This window comes from Gasterosteus aculeatus, chromosome 1 (genome assembly GCF_964276395.1).
Source record: "Gasterosteus aculeatus chromosome 1, fGasAcu3.hap1.1, whole genome shotgun sequence".
Classification (NCBI taxonomy): domain Eukaryota; kingdom Metazoa; phylum Chordata; class Actinopteri; order Perciformes; family Gasterosteidae; genus Gasterosteus; species Gasterosteus aculeatus.
The window spans coordinates 9522102-9540771 of NC_135688.1; the positions used below are offsets into that span (position 1 = coordinate 9522102).

The window sequence follows — 18670 nt, forward strand, 5'->3', positions numbered from 1 at the left end:
AGGTACAAAATGCCAATGCTGTTGGGGAATCAGCTAAAGCAGTGGATGCATCGAGGACTGCCAAGATCCTTAATGTTGTTGCACTTGTCTGTGGAATAATTATGTTAATCATAATCATTGCCGTCAAAGCCTCTTCCACAAAGTGAGGAGAACTTTTGGGCTTCTTGTGTTCAAATCTCAGTAAAAGCATTTGTCTACACAAGACACCAAAATAGAAACAGATGTCTGCATGTGTGTCCACATACAATTTGTATCATGCGCTTTTGGAGGTGAGACCTGCTAAAAACGTGATTTTTAAAAGGACAAAACTGTTTTGCTGTTTCCAAAAAATAATTGAATAAAAAAAACACTTTTTAAAAATGTGCCTTTCTTTGTGGCTCATGGGACACATATTATTTAGCGTTAAGATTGTGTTACCGTATAAGTAAAGTGTACTTAATGTCATAATGACCAGTTTTATGGTTCCCGATTAAAGCTAAATTTACTTTATGCTGGTTTGAGGTATCAATATGTTTGAAAAATCTGCAATGAAAAACGCTCATGTAAAAAAACACGTTATTATCACACGGAGCATAACATGCTTATTTTGTGGATAAAAGGTAGTTCCTGTGCGTAGAATAATTTTTTGTCCCGTTTTTCAGTGTTGTGTAGTGTTGATCTCCAACAGGCCTAATGTGGCCTAACGTGCCAGTAAAAACCAAGCCAGCAACAGAGACTTTTCATCCTAAAGATGTGAGGGGGCCAGGGGGGTGCTGTAAACGGAGAGAGGAATGAGGGAGGAGTCCTGAGTTTCTACCTCAGCTGGATTCTATTAGATTGTAGAAGTTATTGCGCAAGCCTCCTTTTTTAAACAGCTGCTGGAAGTGAAGGGTCAAACAATTATTTGTGTTTGATTATTATTCATTTGGCTTTCCTGTTGTTACGTGTTAAAAGAACAAAACTGTTTTGCTGTTTTCAAAAAATAATTGAATAAAAAAAACACTTTTTTAAAAATGTGCCTTTCTTTGTGGCTCATGGGACATATATTATTTAGCGTTAAGATTGTGTTACCGTATAAGTAAAGTGTACTTAATGTCATAATGACCAGTTTTATGGTTCCTGATTAAAGCTAAATTTACTTTATGCTGGTTTGAGGTATCAATATGTTTGAAAAATCTGCAATGAAAAAAGCTCATGTAAAAAAACACGTTATTATCACACAGAGCATAACATGCTTATTTTGTGGATAAAAGGTAGTTCCTGTGCGTAGAATAATTTTTTGTCCGGTTTTTCAGTGTTGTGTAGTGTTGATCTCCAACAGGCCTAATGTGGCCTAACGTGCCAGTAAAAACCAAGCCAGCAACAGAGACTTTTCATCCTAAAGATGTGAGGGGGCCAGGGGGGTGCTGTAAACGGAGAGAGGAATGAGGGAGGAGTCCTGAGTTTCTACCTCAGCTGGATTCTATTAGATTGTAGAAGTTATTGCGCAAGCCTCCTTTTTACTCCTTTTTACTCCTCCTTTAACTAATTTAATTAATGTTAAGGTAATTTTACCCACTGTGGGGAGAGAAATTCTAGAGACCTTCATTGTCTAGGGTGGCCAGCTTGCTTCTGAAGCTGAAAAAAAGAGTTTTGAAAAGAGCCACTCATAACGCTCGCAATAAAAGAACCCTCCTGTTTCTTCTCTTTCAAGAAGAAGAATTTCCCTCACAGAGAGCTTTTCTCTCTCAAAAGTCCTTCAAGATGGGTGAGCAGACTGGTCTCTCTGTGTTTCCTCTGTAGTTCCCCAACTTCCTGTTTACACAATCACAGACACACAACAATGGACATGGAAGAGCTCTGATTAGCTCTGATTGAATAATATCCTGCAACTCTTGCACAGAACCACAGAATGTTTACACTGCTAAAAGTAGATACATTTAATATGATTAAATATAAGATGTTCTTCTTACATCTTCAGACAGAAATCCTCTGCTTGGTGTTTGAGACCCGCAAAGCAGTGAAGCAGCATGGGAGTCTGAAAGGCTCCTCTTTAAAACTCCAGATGGGGTCTCTTGGTCCTGTAACACAGACCGACTGTGTTCCTGTCCAGAGGAGGTCACACCCAGTCTGGCATGAAACAGCTCCCCCAAACATCCCTGCAGTACCTATAATGTACAATGAAACGCACCTGATACATTACATTTTAACAACAGACACCAAACTAACAGCAAACCCACAAAAAAAAAATAGAACAGCATAAATTACAACGTTCAGCTTTATTTTAAATCTAAATCTACAGATGTTTCCCAAACATTTAGTGATTCATGCACCATTTGAGAGTTTGCCTCTACCTTGAAGAAAAGCCTCTGGAAGACAGGACTGGAGTCCGAGCTCATGTTGTGTATCTTGATGTGGGACAGACAGTGGAGCAGCAGCAGGGAGAAACCTCCAACCGACTTCAGCCTCTGGCGACGGACAAAGAGCGTCCCCTCTGCCTCCTGTCAACAGAGCACTCATTTGCGGTAACACATCGCCGCTGTTGGAAGACACATTCGTGTTGTACGGGTTCATTCGTGATTTGGGGGCGATACGTAATGAAATGAACTTTGAGAAATGGAAATGAGTTTAATAGATTTTAAGTGTTGAATGGCTGTATATGAAACCCATCCAAACAAGCAGTAGATATGAATCAGTGATACGCTTCAAAAATGGGACACACTTATGGTTTCAGGCCGTTATTGAGGCCATTACACAAAATGGTTACCCACAGTGTGCAGTTGGTTTCCTCAGGAAGTGTGCAGCTCTCTAAAGGAATTTTACAAGAAAGTCTGCCTCATAAAATAGAAAATTGTATGCCTGCGTGCAAGCAGGAATCCCAAATGCTGTGGATACATTTTTTTTGATCTCCTGTGTCTGTGTCTGAATTTCTACTATCGGAACCACCTCCTCCTGCCAAGGGTTTCTACAGTCTACGCTTATCGGATACCGCTGTTGCCTCATTTAAAGAAGCCATTCCTTCTGCTCTAAGTTCAGTGCCCTGCCTCAAGATACAAGAAGACTCCTGTGAGAACCTCAGTCCATCCCAGATCAATAATTTTGTCGATACTGCTACAGGCTCTTTGAGAGTGGCGCTGGACGCTATTGCTCCTCTGGAAAGAAGAATAGCAACAAGAAGAAAGTCTGCTCCGTAGAATAACCCTCAACCCTCAAACACGGAACCTAAAGCAAACTGTGCGGAAACTATAATCCTCTGACGTTCTCCCTAAGCTTTCTTTCCTTTTTTACCTCTTGGAAGGTTTTTTTCATTTTTTGGGGAGTTTTTCCTGTGCCGATGGTGGGTTTCGGGACAGAGGATGTTGTATGTGTACAGACTGTAAAGCCCTCTGAGGCAAATTTGTAATTTGAGATTTGGGGCTATACAAAATAAAATGAATTGAATTGAATTGAATTGTCTTTTGGTGTGACTTCTCTCCCCTGTAAGCAGAGGGTGAGACCTTTGTCTTCAGAGATCAGCAGAGCTGAACAGGATGTCCCATAAAGCCTTCACTTTCAATGCTTTTGATGCCCCTCGAGGACTCACCGCAAGCTGCTGCTGGGGTGTTGAGCCGTTTGACATAATATTGAAGTACAGAAAAACTCTGGCAGATAGCAGAGAGAGGTTCTGGTTTGTATCAAGTACCAACCTATATTGAAACAGCCTCAAATGTTCAGCTATTATATTTTGTGGGGCCTCATTTAATATACATCGTCCAGTTTATCAGTCACTTTTCTTGTCACTGAAAAAACCAGGATAATCTCCAGTTACACTCTCACAGAAAGAAAAGCTCAGATTTACCTGATAAAAGAAGGAGTTTCTGAAGGCGTTTTTTAGGTAGCTGTTGTTTGGGAGACTAGCTGCAATCTGAAGTGAAATGGATGGTGTCTGTTGGGGAAGAAAACAATCCAAGCCTTTTTTTTAACAGAATTCCATTTAATGCTCAGCCCACAAAAGCTAACAGCAATAAATGGATGTGTGTAACAGGGAATGACACCAAGAAAACAAGATAAACAATACAAGGGAAAGTATTCAAGATGTTAATGCAAAATGAGATTTAAGGGATGATATGCACCAGAACTCTTGAGGAAAGTCAGATTAAAGCCCTGGAGCTCTCATACCAAATGCTACGTTGGTCTTTAACTGGGATACTGAGATAGTCAGAGGGCTTCCTGCCTCAGTACTTCAGGCTGCACACAGGACTCTACATTCAACAGTTACAAACACAACAAAGAAAAGAATAAGAAATAAGGTTGAAAATAACCAGCACAAACCAGTTTTAAACCATGCAATGTGTGCATGAGGAACAGTCCGTGCTGGTAGACCAAAAGCTCTCTGGGGTTAAGGACAGAGAGGTCCAAAGGGATCAGCTCTCCTTCACATTCCCACTGAGCATCCAGGACGTCTATGAAGCTCTGGTTTGTGTCTGAACAAAACAAAATATCTAAGTTAGCGAGTTATTTTACTAAACATATGCCAAATTTGCAGCTGTGACTGTCTTAATTTGACATGTAAACAGGCAACAGATAGTCGGATACAAGAACTATGTTAATATTGACGGTTTTGACTGGTTTTATCTTTTTTTTTGTTATTCTGGTTGTTGGTCCAAACACAAACCATCTTTTCAGTACTGACAAATATTTGAAAGTAATATTTAATTTATTCCCAAATGCAAGTAATTACCCTAAGAGCATTATTCCAAAGATATCAGCATGCTTATATTTATGGGTGTAAGCTATTTGTAATCTAGTTTACTCTTGTGATAATAACAATTGTAATGCAGATTGCACACTGTGAACGTGTTTAAGGCGATCTAAAAACAGAAGGTGTTCACCTCAGCACATTTTGTGCTGGGAACATCACACTTCTGCAAAACAACCACAAAAACTCCCCTGCTAAGCAGCTTGCAAGTGTTGATGGATACCGTTATTGTGACACACCACGTGTGTTACCACACGTTACCTAGAATTTGGGGGACGGAGACACTGGGTGTGAGCTGTTTAGAGTCTTTTATTGTGTGGTTCTCTGTGAGGGAGTCAAGATCAAAAGTACTCATTGAGTCCCATTCAGAGAAAAGAATGGATTGGCCTCTTTTTGAGAAAAAACAACCCCTCACAAACTTAACTTGATGTATCTTAAACCGAAAAGTAAAAATGACATGTTGTAATTTGATGGATGTTATGTATAGAAATATCTCACAGACGGTGCAGTTTAAGACTAAAATATGTCAATTCATCCAGACAAGACATCAATCTAAAATCAAAGCTTGACATTTTTTTCCCCGAATGAGACTTTTTGAATGAGCCAGCGCCACTATCCATGCCCCCGAGCCAGCGCCACGATCCATGCCCCCGACCCCCGAGCCAGCGCCACGATCCATGCCCCCGAGCCAGCTGCCCACGTTCCATGCCCCCAACCCGGCCTGTACCGGCCCCACGTTCCATGCCCCCGACCTGGCCTGTACCGGCCCCACGTTCCCTCCCCCCGACCCGACCAGTACCGACCCCACGTTCCAAGCCCCCGACCCCGGGGGCTTGCCCCACGACTCATGGCCCCGACTCGGCCCGTACCGGCCCCGAGACTCATGGCCCCGACTCGGCCTGTAGCGGGCCCGAGACTCAGGCTCCCTCCCTCCCATCCCGTGGTCATCTCCTACCCTCCCTTTGGTGGCTTGTGGGCCACTACACACCGATGTGTTATTACAAAGCTTAAGGGGCTTGAGAAGCACATACCTGTTACTTTGGGAACAGAGGCTGTCCAGACTCCAGAGGCTATCTCCAACCCATACGCCTGCTTTGTCGACAAACCTGAAACTCATCAGAAATCCCTCTCTAAGAACAAGCCAGCAAGCTGATCATTTTTTCATAAGGTCAACAAATGAACCATTTAATCCTATTTAAGGTGATGTTTGTTATAGCCTCTGCATCCACAGGGAAAAATGAATTAGCCTTTTTAAAAATTAAACATTAACGCTCAATGGAGTAATTGTTGGGCTTGGTTTGGTCTTTTCATGTGATCTTTTGACATAATTAAAAAGTAAAATAGCATAAGCCATATAAATCCTTTAAATATAGTAACAGAATTGTTGGCGAAATGTAGATAATGAATCTAGGGATAATGATCCAGGGATTTGGAGGATCACAGAGTGCAATAACTGGCCATTTCAAATATTGCATTTAAAAAAAATACAGATACCAAATAACACCATTATTGATCCGGGCTTGTTCTTTCTCTGAAAACTACAGGGCTGCTGTTATGTATGAGTACCCTTATCATGTAGTAAATATAGCAACCGTATCTGGTACCAGAAATGTGCTGATTGCAGGTGTTGGGAGAGGAGCTGGTAGGCTGTTTGTCTTCCAGGAGCTTGTTCAGTCTCTCCAGCAGAGGCAAAGCCATCTGTTGAAGCAAACCCCTGCGCTCCACAGTCGGCCTGTGTCCACTGCACTTGACCAGACCATATTCCCTGTACCAAAAGTTTCCACACAGCACTGCCTAGACAAACAGGAAGAGAGATGTAGCTCAGAAAACCAAGATGTAACCATATTACAATATAACAAATATTTCTGAACTGCTTCAACTAAGCACAAGGAGCATGACCTGACATCTCAGGTTTAAATAAACAGAGTTAATAACCAACTGGCAAACAAAAAGTGCCCAAGACTTCCTTGCATCATATATGTAGGTTTCTTTATATGTCTGCGCGTTTAAACCTGAGCAGTGTCTGCGCGGAGTTGAGAGAGGTGTCTGACAGAATGCAGTGCGTTAAGAGCAACTTCCAACTCTGTCAGTCTGGAGCAACACTGCTCCCACAACTCTCGCTGTCTCAGCTCTCTGTCCTGCAGGAGGAATACACACAGGCTTGACCTTGAGAAGAAGCATTATAGGTCATTTACGAACGGATGACAATGTGACTGAGTACATCTTGTCTGGCACCAAAGTTCAATCATTATGGCATTTTTGGTGGGGGAGGGAGCTAAACGCCTGACCTGTGTCGGTCACCATTCAAGCTTCAGTGCAAAAAACAGGCGGAAAATCCAGTAATCTGACCGTAGCATGCATGGTTGAAGCCCAGTCTCCTCCTTGTGCTGTCCATTTTTCTTGGTCTTGTTGCAGCTGCTCCATACTTACATCCAGCTTATCAAGGCCTGCCACAAGCTCTGAGTGCCACGCACACTGCCTTTCCCACGCTTCCTCGTCACCTGTGCAGACAGAACGCACAAAGACTTCCTACAAACCCAAATAAAACATTACAATTATGCAAATAACTCTACAACTGAAAGGTGCTCTGTGAGATACTGGTGTGAAGTGTCAGTCTTTTGACAAAGCAACGCATATAACCACAGTGGAGGTCGTCAATTTCCTTCATTTCTTCTCATATCGCCTGCTTGCCAGCCAATTTACCCTGCGTGAGGATGTGTAATACATGCAGAGGCAAGATCAGAGCCAACTGGGAGCGCCGAGCTGCTCTCCTTTGTACTTCCATCTGCGCCGAACCCTGCAGTTCCATGGCTGCTTCCTTCAGCTGCATCCCCGACCACTGGACCTGCAGCAGAGCACACACTAGTACTGTGGAGGCATATATGTGCGGACACACAGCAAACTGTACCACTGACCTGATGAGACTTTGTTTCTGTAACTCTAAAGAGACATTGGAAGGCGGCTAAGTCCAGGTCAGAGAGAACATCTTCCTCCCGCTGCCTCTGCTGCTGCCAGTAAGTGTTTCGCGCACACACTTCCCTCTGCAGCGCCTCCACCTGGCATACAATAGCATAACAAGAAAAAATAGTCAACTTTGCTAAAATGTCATGTAAATAATTTCAATGGAATGTAAAATGGAATGCTGGAGCACACATCGCTTAACATAAAAAATGCCCTCCTGCGGTATTTATTAGGATAAAAAATAAACATCAGGTGGAGAAGTGCATCACCAACATGCTACTTATTTAAATTAAAGGTTTCTTGTGTTTTATCCTTTATGGAAACACCCTTCTGAATTGCTTTCCCACCTGCACACTGTCAGTTTCACTGGCCACCGTCAGCCAGTAAGAGGCTGTGACTGGCACAACGTGTTTCCTGGACGCATCCAACCTGGCTCCAACCACTGGGGTCAACACCCCAGTCACCGGGTCCACAGTCTGAGAAGCGTAACAGATAGCCACCAGGCCTGTGAAGTGCAACACAGAAATGGAAAAAGTGGATTAGGTGAACTGTGAACCAGTGCAATTTTTTCTGTCTTACAGTACCTTTTCCATCGGGGTCCTCCATGGTACCGGCCAGCGGTATTATTTTTCCAGAGACAAAGTCTGCCTGACCCCCCAGCACGGGCACACTCAGACCAGATCCCATTGGGTCAGGGTACTCCATCCCCAGCAGAGCGGGCACACACACATCTGAACCTGGGAGAGGCATCTCTCCTGGTTTGGACAACACAAAAGAAAGTTGGAGTAGAGTGAACAAAATATGACATGGTGTTCAAATATTTAAGTCTGCCCTGAATCTTTATGGAAAAACTGTTCTAGCAAGTTAGGCAGCATCAGAAGTAGGTGAGGACTTTCTAACCAGTACAGCAAAGACTTGATTTTACATTCTCTTCTTATAGTGCTACTTTTGTGTTTATTTGGCAACAATAAATCTATGCCTTGCAAAAGCACAAGTGAACTCTATAAACACACAGAGTGAGGTACGTGAGAGTGGATTGTGACTGAAAGGCACATCTGGCAACGTATATTAAACACAATGAGATGCAGAAATAAGAAACAGGTGATCCAGCACAGCCCATGTGAGAGCATAACCCACAGCAGCTGAAACCATGCAGAGAACACGGTAAGCCTGTCACGAAGGGCAGATTGGAAAAGGCCTCGAGCAGATCAACAATATTTCCGAACTAAGGAAATTTGACACTCAGGAGAGTGAGATGAAACAGCGGAACAAATGAAGTGAACATGCCATTCACAGCGCAATTCATGTTTACGTAATTTAATCCCAGTGAGATTTATATTAAGCACGGCACAATTATGAGATAAACCAGATCTCAAATCCAAAAGAAATTTTATATAATATATGTCAGAACAACATAATTACTAAGTATTCTAATATGTGCATGGGTTACTGCTTGGTCTATGAAGAGGGGAGGGGGTCGCCTTTGATAATTAAAGGCCATGTGAAAAGCATTTGAGCTATGAAAAATGTTTTCCACCTTAGGCTCATGAAAAATGCATAATTCATTTTATGCTTGAAACTCCTTTTGATCTCAGTATTAGAAGGCACTTACGGGCAACACTGTGATACCTGAGAGCAGCAAAAAAGAATACATAAAGGTTGTTTTTTTTAAATATAAATGCTCTTAGTTTCAAAAACAGCTGTGCGCGCTCAGTAAATGGTATTCCCATTGAAATGGTATTCCCAAACAGGTGTAAAGAAAAGAGAAGTAAAAGTAAAAAAGAGAACAGTAAACGGAGAAAAAAGTATAATCTACTTTTAGGACAATCTGTTTGCAATCACAAGCAAAAGGTTTTATGAAAAGATCGACAGCTAAAAAAAGAAGAAACAGAGCACCTCATTTACAACAACAACAGAAGGAGGAGGGAGAACCAACCAAACAAATAGAGAAGTAACTTTGCCATCTCCTGCTCACAGCAGACTACTCCCTCTTGCTGTCATTTCCTCACCCAAAGTCCCGCCATCCTTCTGCAGACCTGCAGCCCAGTCAAGGAGGATACCCAACCTGGTCTGCAGCTGCATCTGGCAGTGCAGGCTGCGTCCCCAGGCCTGCTGGAGCTCTTTGGCTGCAGCTACCAGATGATCATGGCGGCCGTTCCCTCTCTCGCTGCCCTGATGGTGCTGCAAATTTTGATCTGATCCCCACACGTCAGTCAGTGTCTTCAGAAGCTCCAACACTTTGAACAGCACGGACAGAACCTAACGGAGAAGCGTTTTACATTCACTCACGACATTTCTTTTGGCTCAACATCTAAAATACGGAATGAATCGGTTGTCCGTGTGAAATTATTTTTGCCCGCTGCTGTTTTCAAGCTCAAAAAGGGAATTTGTTGGTACAGCACCTTGCTGTCTAGGAAGGTCTGGTATCCACCAGCGTTAGGCAGCAGCTGCCCAGTCTGCATGATTGCACCTCCCACTCTCAACATCCGGCCACTTAGAGGTTCAATAAAGGACTCCGCCAGCAGGACTCCACCGACTGGCAGCACAACTCCTACACGGGACACAGTTACCTCACTGTGTGATATCGTCAACGCGGGCTGTTTCAGCGTCAGTACTAACCTGATGCTGGATCCAGACTGACCCCAACAATGAGCACAACGTTCCCCGTTTTGGAGTCCAGCATGGGGTAGCCAATCTGTATGGGCTGCAGCAGGCGGGTGAGGGGACAGACGTGCACCCCGCCCAGTGGGTAGACGAGTCCTGTCTGGGGGTGGATGGTCACAGCCAGAATTGGCACTGGCACTCCTGTGTCCGGGTCCGCCATGGGAACTCCCAGTTGCAGCTGCTGGCCCGGCCTGAGGCCTCTAAGACGAGTGTTGGACAGAGGCTGTTCTGAGTGGCTGGAGGTTGGGTAAGGAAGGAAAGGAAGGAGGGGACTGTCCCACTTCCTGCTGTCTCCTGAGAGAAGAACAGATTAGTTTATTAAAACGTCCGCAAACTACAGACACAGGTACAAAAGACCCCCGGGTTAATTTACCATATGGTGTGGTCTCGCCTGAAATTGTCCCTTTCTGGTCATTTTCTTTTGATGCAATTTCAAAGACCCAGGACTGTAATATTATGCCCTTTTCTACGATTCATTTACAGGTTTCTCTCACTTTCACTTTCACTTTCACTCTGAAGTAAACGGAAATATCGTTTTTAAATGACATCCCCAAATCCAAGAACCTAATGTCTAAACTGATTTGAACGTTTTTTAATAATTGTTGCTGATAATATACAGTACCAGTCAAAAGGTTTGGACACCCTTTACTCAGAAGAAAGGGTGTCCAACATTTTGACTGGTATTCCTATAACCTCTAAGAAAAAGTAAATACATTGTCATAGCATGGCTATAAGTTATCCACAATGTAAAAATAAGTATCTTGCTTCCATTGTTGAATGCCTTTTTTCAATTTAGGTCAAACCGCCTCGTCTCGCCTTCCCATCCTGGCACATTACCTGAACACGAGCCTGTGGTGGAAACCAGAGTAGAGCTTGCGGGGTCGTAGGCCACGTTGCCCGCTATGGGCATCACTCTGCCGGTCTGTGGGTTGATGAAGAAATCAGGTGGCACTGCCACGTTGTGGCCGCTGCTCAGCAGCATGTGGCTGTGAGCATTCGGCCTTAAGAGCCCTGTGACTGAATCCCAATGAAGGGCCCTGCAAGGACGCATGGATCCATCAGGAGCTGAAGGAAGGCGGGAAAAGATTGATCATCAAACAGTGGATGATTATGACAGATGACACATGAAGCGTGGACAGCTTTTACTGTTCATTTGTTTTTAAATGGATTGATGAAGTTTAGTCAAGTGAAAGGGTTATGTGTCTTTATTGTTTATGTACACCTCTATATTACAGTGGGAGAGCCACTTTTGGAATATACTTTTTGAATTAGCTAATTAGGTATGCATGTTTTCAGTACCGTAAAAATTGGACGTATGTCCCTAAACTGGGAACATGTGGGCATATTCGCATGATTGCTGATTGCAGAACAGAATTGTGTACTTCTTTTATCTACATTTTTTCTTGTAGTGCACATTTTTAAGCAACGGGTGGTGCTGTTTTTCTAAAATTCAAGGCAAGAGTTTTTTTAATATCATCACCAAAGATGTGGTCCTTGGTCAGCACGGTTCCAGAGTCAGGGCAGAGCAGCTTGGCCCCCGTACCCTCCCCCAGAAACCCCCAGGCCCCCTGACGCTGGCACTCTGCTGACACCAGCTCTCCCATCTCCTCTACCAGGGCGCTCAGCCGCTGGGTCAAACTGAAGATGGCAAACGTCAGACGGAAGATGTCAGGCGATTTTACTCAACGTTCTTGTCGTTTGTGTCACTTTGCGAGGGACGACTGGAAGCTTTACCTCTGTTGGAGATTGTTGTCGTGAGCCTTGCAGAGTAGTCTTGTGCACTCTCTGAGCTGAGCTATGAACACGCTGTGCACCCTCTGCTGAGCCTGCTGCTCTCGCCTCAAGACCTGGAGAAACCACAAAAACATTCACACCTAACGGCACGTACTAAGTATGTAACCTACAATTGATGCAATTGGTGCATTTATTGATAATTGGTAAACGGAAGATTTATTATTATTTATTTATTTGGATGAATCAGTCAATCATATTCCCATTTCAAGTCTAAAATGCTCGGCATGTTGGAAAATTAATAATTTCAGCCGAAAATTTCTTTTGGAAACCTTCTCATCCTCTTTCTATTTTCTCATCCGTGTTGGTAGAATAAATAGTTTAGAAGCCACCCACCTGATCTTAAATAACAGAGGATGTACTGATGTGAACGCTGTGTAAAACAAACCTGCAGCTGACTGTCAAGCAGTGTCCTCAGCTGTGAGGCCAGAGTCTTCCGTCGTACCACCTCCTTCTCCACCTCCCTCCTCATCCTCTCACATCCCTCTCCCATTCTCTCCTCGGTGATCAGGCCAGGGTGGAGTAGCTGCAGTTTCCCAAGAACTCCCTGATAGAGCTCCTTTACCTGGATACAAAGAGACACATACATGTGAGAACAAAATGTCTTAAAATGTAGCTATCAGGTCAGACACCCGATGCAACGCAGCCTGCACTGGTAAGACATTCAGGCCTGTGACCCATAGTTGTGATGTGTGGCATCTCCACTTACATCTTTAGCACCACAGCTGTCCTGAGGGCTGTAACAACAATCTGTCTCCAATACTGGGGTTAGTAAATACAGTTTGTATTGTGGTTTGTCAGAAATCATTGTTGGGATGTAGACTTACATTCAGGCTACAATATAAGATGTGATTAATTACATTACATGTCATTTAGCTGACGCTTTTATCCAAAGCAACTTACAATAAGTGCATTTCAACCATAAGGATATAAACCCAGAGGATAATTAGAAGATCAATAACACTTTCATATATGTAATGTAAATATGAAGCTACAGGCAACATCTGGTTGGCTTAGGTTATCTTAGTTCAACAACTGGAAACAGAGGAAAACAGCTTGCGTGGCTCTGTCCAAAAGTAAAAAATATGTGCATACCATATGTAAATCTTTAAGGATCACTATATGAAAAGATTAATGCGTTGAGCAAAAAGTCCTCTTTAAACTGTTAGTGATTTTCTTTTGTGTGGTTTCAATAAACAAGATATGAAATGCTAATTAGTGAGCTGGACCAGTACTGGAGGGCAGGTTTTTATAACTCCTGACAGCCAGGCCCGCTGTTGCCATCTGTTTCCGGTCATACAGTGGCTGGTGGTAGCTTCTTGTTAGAGTGGTCCCAATCTTCTAGTCTAAAGCTTAGCAATAAAGCGAATATATATCTTTCAAAGTGATGTGAGATGTTATCTATCCATTAGGATAGTGTAAACAAAAGCATCATTATATACATTGCAGCCTAGTGGATCCTAAAGCTTTAAATATTCATTAAACAATAATTTAAAGTATATTAATGTATGTTAATACATAATTGTATCTGTGGAGAATAAGAAGCCTTTTAGAAAAGAACTACATGAATCCGAAAAAAAGAGCAACTGTGTGTCATTCCTGTTTTAATGGTTTGTTTTTTGTGTTTAAACCAAGAGCTACAGGCCTCAGTGGTGAGCTGTCCAAGGCGTGCGGTGACGGACAGACTCTGTTTGAGCAGGAGGTTGTAGAAGGTGTTGCTGCTGAATGCTTCCAGATCAACCTGATGCTCATAATCCCAAAACTCGTCCAAGGTGTCGGCACAGACTGAAAGAAAAAAAGTAAAACACAACAAGTACAGACCTTTAGAATATAACCCCCCCCCTCACGAACATGGACCGCGTTGCCCGTATCTGCATGTTTTGGTACATCTGCTCTAGTGTTTTCTGGTACACGCTTTTCTTGATATATGCACATCAGAAGCTTTGATAAATCATTTCACTCTTAAGCAAACAGCCCACTCTTTGCTGGCCGAAGCATTTTACAAAGAGCTGGCCTTTGAGAGGAGATGTTATATGTCCTTGTTTTGATAATGGCTTGTGCCTTCTTAACACACTATTGCACAGTCAATTGATAACTGTAGCAAAGTTTAAAAGTTTTATTGTGGCATTTGCATAAAAATGCCTCATAATAGTCATAGCGGGGATTTCCAAAATTCTGTGACATCAGGATTGTGACAAGAGCCTTTTCACCAGTAACAGGTTGGGTGGGAGCAACGCCCGGGGGTCACCGTCAGCAATATATAAGAATTTATGGGGTCTTCAACTCAACAAGTGTCAGTTTTCCTGTGTGAGTCTGTGTGTTTGTGTGTTATGTGCACACTGCAGGGGCATCCATTCACGTGATGCAGGTTATTTAACATATGGCGTTTAAGCGTGAAATGAATGAGCAGAGATCATGTCTCTGCGACTGTGGGTTGGAATATTGTACCCGGCGGAATGGAGTCTTGTGTCATTTGAGCTTGATGGTTTCGGTGGATCTTCCTCAGTGACATCACCCTCGATCCTTTTGACGAGTAGTCGTCCATTTGGTAGGACAGCTGTGACAAACGATACCGGGCTGTGATTGGCTGCTTCTCAGGCCATCCATATTCACGAAACAGGATCTAAATGTTGAGATGGATTGATAGATGAATGTGAATAAGTGATACTTTGAACATCTGATGGTGTGTGTTTGGGAATGCACACTAACCAGCAGTGTAACACAAATACACAGGATGACCACAGCTCCAAGTAGTAGTCCTCCTGTCACCAGCCAGTCCGGCCGCAGCAGCAGGTTGCGTCTCCTACTGATTCCCACCCTGGTCACGTGTCGAGGGATGGTGGGGAAGAATGGGCTTGGCTCATAACACTGGCCGCCTGCAGGCATCACCCTCACATACTAGGTATGAAAAGTTAGAGAGCAGAAGGTAGGGGGACATGTGACAGTTTTGTTTCAGATACTGTGTACTCCTGTTTGATTTTGATCAAAGGAATCAGCACGCCATACCTATATTGGTGATTGGATACGCACTCCTGTCTAATTTATCTCAATCCTTTAAAGAATTGTGTTTGTTGTTCAGCCTATAGCAGGTCAGAAGTCAGAAAATCATTTGTTATTTCAAATTCCCTTACCAAGTGTTTGTGCTGATTGCTGCTCAGTGTAAAAACGTACACTCCGGGCTGGCTAAAGACCACTGCAAAGAAACTAGGAGGAGTCCAAGACAGGGTCAGCTCTTCCTTCAGCTGTCTGAATGCGCCCCAGTCGAAGTCTCTGTTTGTGTTGTACAAGTTGTCACTGCCAGACATGAAGTGAAGGAAATAAGACATTTGCAAAAATGGACGTGCACATTTTGTAGGCTTAGCATTTAACCTACAGATCATACTGAGGATAGAGACGTGTATCCACAGTGAAGAGTATAACGTCCCCCAAACGGAGACACGTTGTGGGGTTCAGGACTCCGGTTACACTTGTGTCTTTCACTTCTTCCTTGGTATCACTCTTGTTTCCCTTCCTGTGGCTGGAATTCATTTCTATTCCTTCACGACTGATGTGTTCATCTTCCGTGATCTCCCACAGAACGCCAGAATCTCTCCCTAAAAAAACAACGACATTATAGGACCTTCAATGTGGCTCATTCATCATTATCTCTTCTGACGATAAGGAAATGTGTTTTTGACAAACCAACTGAAGTCTGAGTGTCCCACTGTGTGCCGTCAGGAAAGACCTGCTGAAGCTCCTTAGGGAGGCCGCTGAGGAGGCCGATGAAGCCTGCCTCTGCAATCGGACAATAGGTTTTAAGATGTGTGATACAGATGAAGATGGAGGAGAAAAGACAGAGAGAAAGCCACTTGTGTGCGTGTCTTTACCGGTGGTCTGAACAATGTAGACAGCATGTGAAGAGTTGAGATAACTGGTACACAGAGGAGTCCCCAGGAAGTCTGACTGTTTAAAAAACAAATCCAGCCCGCTGCCAGAGACGCCTGTCACCTGACACAACATACACGATAATAGTGCTTACAATATATAGGTCTGTTTAAAAAAAGGCAATGGAAATACTATATGGATAACAGAAAGATTACTTCTCGGATACATTGGGATTTTAATGGCCCCATAACCATTCCTTTTAATTTTTCCTTTGTGCATCAATATGTTAATGTGAGTTTGTATGAATTAGCAACTGCCTTTACTGACCTGACTGCCGTAGCTCCACACCAGCTCCATATCTCCATTGTACTGGCAGTTGAGCTTTAACTCAGTAGCTGGCCTTCTCCTACAAAGGCCTCCACATGCAGATCTTCCAGGAGGCTCTCTGCATACGCACAGACCAAGCTCCCCGTCATAACCCCGGTAGTCCTCTTCAGTGGGACACACCTGCAGAAAAGAAACCAGTGCAAAGCTAATAGTAGGTTTTTATTAGTCAACTATAATTATTTTTTAAACCAAGCAAATACTGTATTACTCATCTTTTCTCCGAATAAGAATGATTTGACACACTTAAAAAAAAAAATCCCTCTCAACTCATGCCCAGTTTGAGTGTGTAACTAGGTGTAAGGTTATTTGTACCGAATACTTCTATGGAGCGCAGTGACACAAATGGGTAGCACAGTGCGGGCCTCACTAACTGACAGTCACAGGAAGTAGTTAATGGTTAAATATTAAGTGGAACTAACCCTCTGCCAGGTAAACTGTTGTCAGGTTCATGGCGGAAAGGCCAAAGACATCTAGGTTGTAATGATTAGCCTTGTTCTATGAATGCAGCGCTTGTTTTTTCAGTGTGTTCTGTAAACAGACCTCATCTGCAGTCCATCAAAATCCTTAAGCGTCATTCACTCAGATCATCAGGATAAGTTATAGATAACCTTTGCTGTACTAGTGTGCAGGCCTGCATCTGTGTGTGATACAATTGAACAAAGCCTAACCTGTTGCCTGCAATGAAGTAACCACTGATATCTGTCCAGACAGTCTCCGTACTGTGAACGAGTTCTTCCATCTCTGCAGACATAGTAGAGTTTGTGTACGCACGCCTCTCCATTGTTGGCAGGTTGGTAGCCGATGGTGCAGTGGCACCTCCCATCACTGGTCTGCAGAAAATGCAGTTTAAACATTTTATTGTAGAACGCTGCATGCAGTTCACAGTGCGGCCCGTTTGTGACCTGATTTGCTCATCTGGTCATTCATTAATGAACATGCATATCAAAATGTAGCTCTCCTTCCTTCTATTACTCTTCCTTCCTGCCTTCCTTCCACTATTTATTCATTCCTTATTTGTTCCCCCAATCACTCATAGATCAATCAGAGAAAATGAAATCAAATAGTCCTTATTAAGTGACGACTATAGGGGCTAATTACCAGGGCAGACTGCAACAGAGTAGGAAACTCAAGCCTACAGCAAAGGAATCTGATCTAGAGCTCTTTCAGGTTGACGTAACAGATTGTGGTGTAAAGTTTCCTCTCAGTGAGGAAACTACTCTCTCGTTACTTTGCATAATGTTTCCTGGGATGCAAAATAAAGTAAAATAAATAAAATCATACGCTTAAGAAAAAATGGTTGATAAAATAAAAGAAGAGATTAAAGTACGAGGTGGAGTTGATATTAAAATGTTGACATACAGTGAACCCACTTTAGAGAAGGTAAATGCTGCAGTAATGACCTGGTTGATCCTACTGTACAATCGTGTGAGAACCCTTTGTCACCTGGAAAATCTGTCCCTCTCCCAGACAAACGCAGGTGTCTTGACCAGAGAGAGGCTGCTGAGCCTCAGGACCACAGGGCAGGGAGGCGGACAGGCCTGGTCCAGGACAGAAGTGCTGAGCAGGACACTTGAGACAGCTGTTGATGGACGTTGCACCAGAAGTTGGCCCATAGGTTCCTCTGGGACAAGGGACTGGAATGAAGTTCCCCAAAGGGCAGTAGAAACCTAAATCATAAATAAATAAATACATACACATACTTAAGAGAAATACAAGAAGTACACTGGTGGTCTGTTGCTTGCCAAAACTATCTACAGAAAGTTAACGGTGGACGTGTGTGAGTTTGTGTGATGTATGCGTCAAATACTAGTTCATTTCTTGCCCTCTTATCGAAATACCCTAGTGTACAGTCAAGATAGCATACCTGGCCGGCAGGATGGCCTCTCCTGGAACTGATGACTTAAGTTGTTTCCATGGACCAGACTAAGAAGCACAACACTCAGCCACCACACACACCTGAAACTCTCCCATCTACATGTCCATAGCATAGTTAATATGTCCAGCTTCCGAGGTTTTTAAATTCTTCATCCAGGACCTGTGAAAAGTCTCTTGATATCCTGCCTCGTTTTGGTCGTAGCCAATAAAGAAGTTGAAGTATTTGAAGATGCTGTAGTAACCTCACTCCTGTCTGCTGTAGTCTTGCACACATGTCCTGATCTGTCTGTTGGTATAGGACAGAGATGTAGTAGCAGGATAGTTGTGCTGCATCACTTGCAATGGCCTGCTGAATGATTTATGATGCCTGTGAGGTTAGGTGACAGTGACAGTGGAAATAAGCAGGGAAAACAGAGTGCGGCCGCCTGGTGC

General features: G+C 43.3%; 1 protein-coding gene across 1 annotated transcript; it reads right to left on the reverse strand.

Annotated features, from left to right (window-relative positions):
- On the reverse strand, positions 1-18457 carry LOC120822699 (uncharacterized). The gene is made up of 31 exons (XM_078098282.1): positions 18228-18457; positions 17807-18030; positions 17032-17193; positions 16304-16483; positions 15979-16099; positions 15794-15886; positions 15486-15705; positions 15244-15406; positions 14822-15010; positions 14561-14735; positions 13758-13897; positions 12501-12677; positions 12056-12168; positions 11802-11959; positions 11159-11386; positions 10277-10615; positions 10060-10208; positions 9667-9916; positions 8242-8412; positions 8005-8162; positions 7612-7752; positions 7400-7541; positions 7046-7197; positions 6709-6834; positions 6301-6490; positions 5728-5808; positions 4270-4421; positions 3797-3883; positions 2313-2459; positions 1932-2126; positions 1-1773 (listed from the first exon to the last, which is right to left on the reverse strand). The coding sequence occupies exons 1-31, from the start codon at positions 18349-18351 to the stop codon at positions 1687-1689; spliced, it is 5034 nt and encodes a 1677-aa protein (XP_077954408.1). The 5' UTR covers positions 18352-18457; the 3' UTR covers positions 1-1686.
- Positions 18458-18670: the final 213 nt, after the last annotated feature.

What these genes read in the sequence shown, in the direction of transcription:
- LOC120822699 (XM_078098282.1), bottom strand. Translation starts at nt 18,351, where the DNA reads ATGCTATGGACATGTAGATGGGAGAGTTTCAGGTGTGTGTGGTGGCTG. An exon ending in ACAAGACTCCATTCCGCCGG is followed by an intron (nt 13,898 to 14,560) that starts GTACAATATTCC and finishes TTTTTCTTTCAG; the next exon opens with TCTGTGCCGACACCTTGGAC. An exon ending in CAGAAACAAAGTCTCATCAG is followed by an intron (nt 7,542 to 7,611) that starts GTCAGTGGTACA and finishes GCTCTGCTGCAG; the next exon opens with GTCCAGTGGTCGGGGATGCA.